The sequence below is a fragment of the Oncorhynchus mykiss genome, chromosome 24 (assembly GCF_013265735.2).
Source record: "Oncorhynchus mykiss isolate Arlee chromosome 24, USDA_OmykA_1.1, whole genome shotgun sequence".
NCBI lineage: Eukaryota > Metazoa > Chordata > Actinopteri > Salmoniformes > Salmonidae > Oncorhynchus > Oncorhynchus mykiss.
In genome coordinates this window covers 10,872,869-10,877,635 of record NC_048588.1, presented here as the reverse complement: position 1 = coordinate 10,877,635, position 4,767 = coordinate 10,872,869, and the positions used below count along the sequence as shown (strand labels likewise).

General features: G+C 45.1%; 1 protein-coding gene across 1 annotated transcript; it reads left to right on the top strand.

Annotated features, from left to right (window-relative positions):
• The first annotated feature begins 436 nt into the window (after positions 1-436).
• On the top strand, positions 437-3,856 carry LOC110503731 (frizzled-9-like). Its single transcript, XM_021582217.2, has one exon. The coding sequence runs from the start codon at positions 960-962 to the stop codon at positions 2,709-2,711; it is 1,752 nt and encodes a 583-aa protein (XP_021437892.1). The 5' UTR covers positions 437-959; the 3' UTR covers positions 2,712-3,856.
• The last annotated feature ends 911 nt before the right edge of the window (positions 3,857-4,767 follow it).

Sequence of the window (4,767 nt, the reverse complement as noted above, 5' to 3'; positions counted from 1 at the left end):
CTTTGAGATGTCAAGGGGGCAATTGTAGCCTACCATTCAGCCACTAGATGGTAACAATAGTATTTTTCCTAGGCACAAACACTGGCCACGTAACATAATATACATCATTGTGATACTGTATGATAAATAGTGACCATTTCACTACTCACATAAACCATTGCAGAAGCAGATGTGTAGCCTATCATAAGATGCCTTATAAACTATTTGGACAGAATGGGCCATAGCCTATTGTCATGATCACTCGGTTAAATTATAAGATTCAAGTTTATCCAAACCTCACTCACCACTTTCAAATGTCCAAATAAATAAATGTGGAATTAATATAGTCGTGCGTGCGCTTAAAGACGCTTCTCAGGTCGGTGGTGGGCGGTGCGAGATGGAAGCGTCGCGTCATGGAAGTGCCCACCCTCGCATCGGGTAAGAGCCGCAAATAGAAGAGAAAGTTCAGTGTTCTCAAACGATGGATGGAGAGCGGTTGTCTGACGTAGAGTGAAATGTATGTACTGCTGCAAACAGCTGCACGGATTTAGCTTTAAACATGTTTTATTCAAAACTAAGAAGTCCAGGATTAACACGTTCTGTAATGAATGTTATTTGAGCTCACCAGCGTTATTTTCTCATTTCATTGCAAACTTAATTTTCTAGATTGAACTCTGCCGTGCTCGAATTGGCTCGGAGTCTTACCTTCTAAGGACATTTAAACATTTAATACCGTGGAAGCTTTTTTAAAAAATATAATAGACTAATGTATACCAACTGGAATTCATTTTTTATAAATTTGACCTGCATTTGCGTTGTATAGCAGCAGGAAATGCATTTGTAACAACGGATTTACAACGCTTGTTTTGGGGGCTGTGCTTACAATGGTAAAATAATATGGACATATCCGCATGAATTTACATTTTCGGTCTGAACAAATACAACTTGTTCTTACACTAAACATATGACTGAAAAGAAGCATGGAGGGGTCTCCTTTGAAGATTCTGATTTCTCTCTGGTGTCAGTTGGTGGTTGCTGGCTACAGTGTGGAGCTAGGAACCTACGACCTGGAACGAGGCAGACCAGCCAAATGCGAACCCATAGTAATCCCCATGTGCCAGGGCATTGGCTACAACATGACCAGAATGCCCAATTTTATGGACCATGACAACCAAAAGGAGGCTGCCATCAAGCTGAATGAGTTTGCACCTCTAGTGGAGTATGGCTGTGATGTGCACCTTCGTTTCTTCCTCTGCTCTCTCTACACCCCCATGTGCACTGATAAAGTGTCTACCTCCATCCCAGCCTGCAGGCCCATGTGTGAGCAGGCCAGGCAGAAGTGCTCACCCATTATGGAGAAGTTCCACTACGCATGGCCTGACTCGCTGGATTGCTCCAAGCTCCCGACCAGGAATGACCCCAACGCGCTGTGCATGGAGGCTCCAGAGAACGACACCAAGACAGAGATCAAGAAGGGAGAGGGCATGCTTCCTGTTCCCCCTCGGCCAAGGCAACCGGGTAGCGGTAACGGGCGCTCCACTGGCAGTCTGGGGTCCTGCGAGAACCCAGAGAAGTTCCAGTACGTGGAGAAGAGCCAGTCGTGTGCTCCCCGCTGCTCCTCGGCAGTGGACGTGTTCTGGTCCAGAAGGGACAAGGACTTTGCCTTCATCTGGATGACGGTGTGGTCAACGCTCTGTTTCGTCTCCACGTCCTTCACCGTTCTCACCTTCCTCCTGGACCCCCACCGCTTCCAATACCCTGAACGGCCCATCATCTTCCTCTCCATGTGCTACAACATCTACTCTGTGGCCTTCATCATCCGCTCGGTGGCCGGGGCCGAGAACATCGCCTGCGACCGGGAGAATGGCGAGCTCTACATCATCCAGGAGGGGCTGGAGTCCACAGGCTGCACCATCGTCTTCCTCATCCTCTACTACTTCGGTATGGCCTCGTCCATCTGGTGGGTCATACTTACCCTCACCTGGTTCCTGGCCGCTGGTAAGAAGTGGGGCCACGAGGCCATTGAGTCCCACAGCAACTACTTCCACATGGCCGCGTGGGGCATCCCGGCTCTGAAGACCATCATCATCCTCACCATGAGGAAGGTAGCAGGGGATGAGCTGACGGGTCTGTGCTACGTGGGCAGCATGGACTCTGGAGCGCTCACCGGCTTTGTGCTCATCCCTCTGTCCTGCTACCTGGTCATTGGCACGTCCTTCGTCCTCACCGGCTTTGTGGCGCTCTTCCACATCCGCAAGGTGATGAAAACCGAAGGCACCAACACGGAGAAGCTGGAGAAGCTGATGGTGAAGATCGGCATCTACTCCATCCTGTACACGGTGCCCGCCACCTGCGTCATCATCTGCTACTTCTACGAGAGGCTCAACATGGACTACTGGAAGTTCAGGGGGCTAGAGGGCAAGTGCGTGTCGTTCCCCGGGCGCCGGAACGAGGACTGCTCCCTGGATGCGTCGGTGCCCACTGTGGCGGTGTTCATGCTGAAGATCTTCATGTCTTTGGTGGTGGGCATCACCAGTGGTGTGTGGGTGTGGAGCTCCAAGACTCTGCAGACCTGGCAGGGCCTGTGCAGCAGGAAGCTGGCATCAGACAGGACTAGCAGGAAGCCCTGTGGCAGCGTGAGCTGCAGCACACACTGTCATTACAAAGCCCCTGCCGTGGTGCTCCACATGGGCAAGACAGACCCTTACTCAGAAAGCCCCACACATGTCTGACACTGATAGACAATATATTACCAGTATGCAGTTCATTCAATGCTCTGTCTAAACGCATGGAGCTACTGGGATGACATTGTAGTATATGGAATAAGACTGAGAGGAATGAGAGAAGTTAAAATTCAACTGTCAATTGCTGCTTTTCTGTGCACAGGGAGAAAGCACAGGCTACAGTATGGAAGTAGACACAGCTTTCCTTATTTCAGTATTGATGCATTTCAGTATTGCTCTCTATAGACACACAAGATGTGTGGACTGTATTACACAGAGATGCTCGACTGCAATGCAGAAAAGGACTTGCATGGACATTTTAAAGGAGAGACATTGTTCTCCCCTGAACTGGGTATAAATAACTTCATAAATATGTTTAAATGTTAAACAGTCTATTTATTGTATATATATTTAATTGAAGTTTACTTTGGTTTCTCACAAGTTTGATTGGAGTGAACATGCATCTATTAGGCTAAAGATTAAACTCTTGAGAATCAAGGAAAATAAAGTGCCTCTTATCAAGTTCTTACGAATAATAACATGTGGTATACATTTTCAACCGGTCTTTTAATTGTATGTTCTTGGTCATGGTTTATTTACTATTATTAAGTTCAGTGTGAATCCTATATATGTTTCAATATGGCGTCGCTTCATTATATTGATTGAGGAAATTATATTTAGTGGAGACTTGAGAGGAAAATCCATTGCAAAACATATTGCATCTTACGTTCTCTTTGATAATAATTTGGTTCTATAATAAATCAATAAAAACATTTCTCACAAAAGGAGAACTTGGTTAGATTACCTATGGCTATAGATATTCATGATTCGTTCATTTCATTAACCCAGGACGACCACAATAAATCAGATGTGCTAGACTGTAGTAGGGTTTATTCTCTTTTGGGTGAAGTAGACTGTAGTAGGGTTCATTCTCTTTTGGGTGAAGTAGACTGTAGTAGGGTTCATTCTCTTTTGGGTGAAGTAGACTGTAGTAGGGTTCATTCTCTTTTGGGTGAAGTAGACTGTAGTCGGGTTCATTCTTTTGCAAATTAAAGGTGGCCTGTTTCCTATGGTAATGCCAACATGAAAAAATGAACTGTAAACCTTTGGAGCACATACAATATAAGAATAAATACAACCGTTTATATTCCTAACTTTTGTAGCCTAATATACCATCTCTTCTCACCACAATGTTGTAGCCTAATACACCATCTCTTCTCACCACAATGTTGTAGCCTAATACACCATCTCTTCTCACCACAATGTTGTAGCCTAATACACCATCTCTTCTCACCACAATGTTGTAGCCTAATACACCATCTCTTCTCACCACAATGTTGTAGCCTAATACACCATCTCTTCTCACCACAATGTTGTAGCCTAATACACCATCTCTTCTCACCACAATGTTGTAGCCTAATACACCATCTCTTCTCACCACAATGTTGTAGCCTAATACACCATCTCTTCTCACCACAATGTTGTAGCCTAATACACCATCTCTTCTCACCACAATGTTGTAGCCTAATACACCATCTCTTCTCACCACAATGTTGTAGCCTAATACACCATCTCTTCTCACCACAATGTTGTAGCCTAATACACCATCTCTTCTCACCACAATGTTGTAGCCTAATACACCATCTCTTCTCACCACAATGTTGTAGCCTAATACACCATCTCTTCTCACCACAATGTTGTAGCCTAGTACACCCATCTCTTCTCACAACAATGTTGTAGCCTAATACACCATCTCTTCTCACCACAATGTTGTAGCCTAATACACCATCTCTTCTCACCACAATGTTGTAGCCTAATACACCATCTCTTCTCACCACAATGTTGTAGCCTAATACACCATCTCTTCTCACCACAATGTTGTAGCCTAATACACCATCTCTTCTCACCACAATGTTGTAGCCTAATACACCATCTCTTCTCACCACAATGTTGTAGCCTAATACACCATCTCTTCTCACCACAATGTTGTAGCCTAATACACCATCTCTTCTCACCACAATGTTGTAGCCTAATACACCATCTCTTCTCACCACAATGTTGTAGC

What these genes read in the sequence shown, in the direction of transcription:
- LOC110503731 (XM_021582217.2), top strand. Translation starts at nt 960, where the DNA reads ATGGAGGGGTCTCCTTTGAAGATTCTGATTTCTCTCTGGTGTCAGTTG.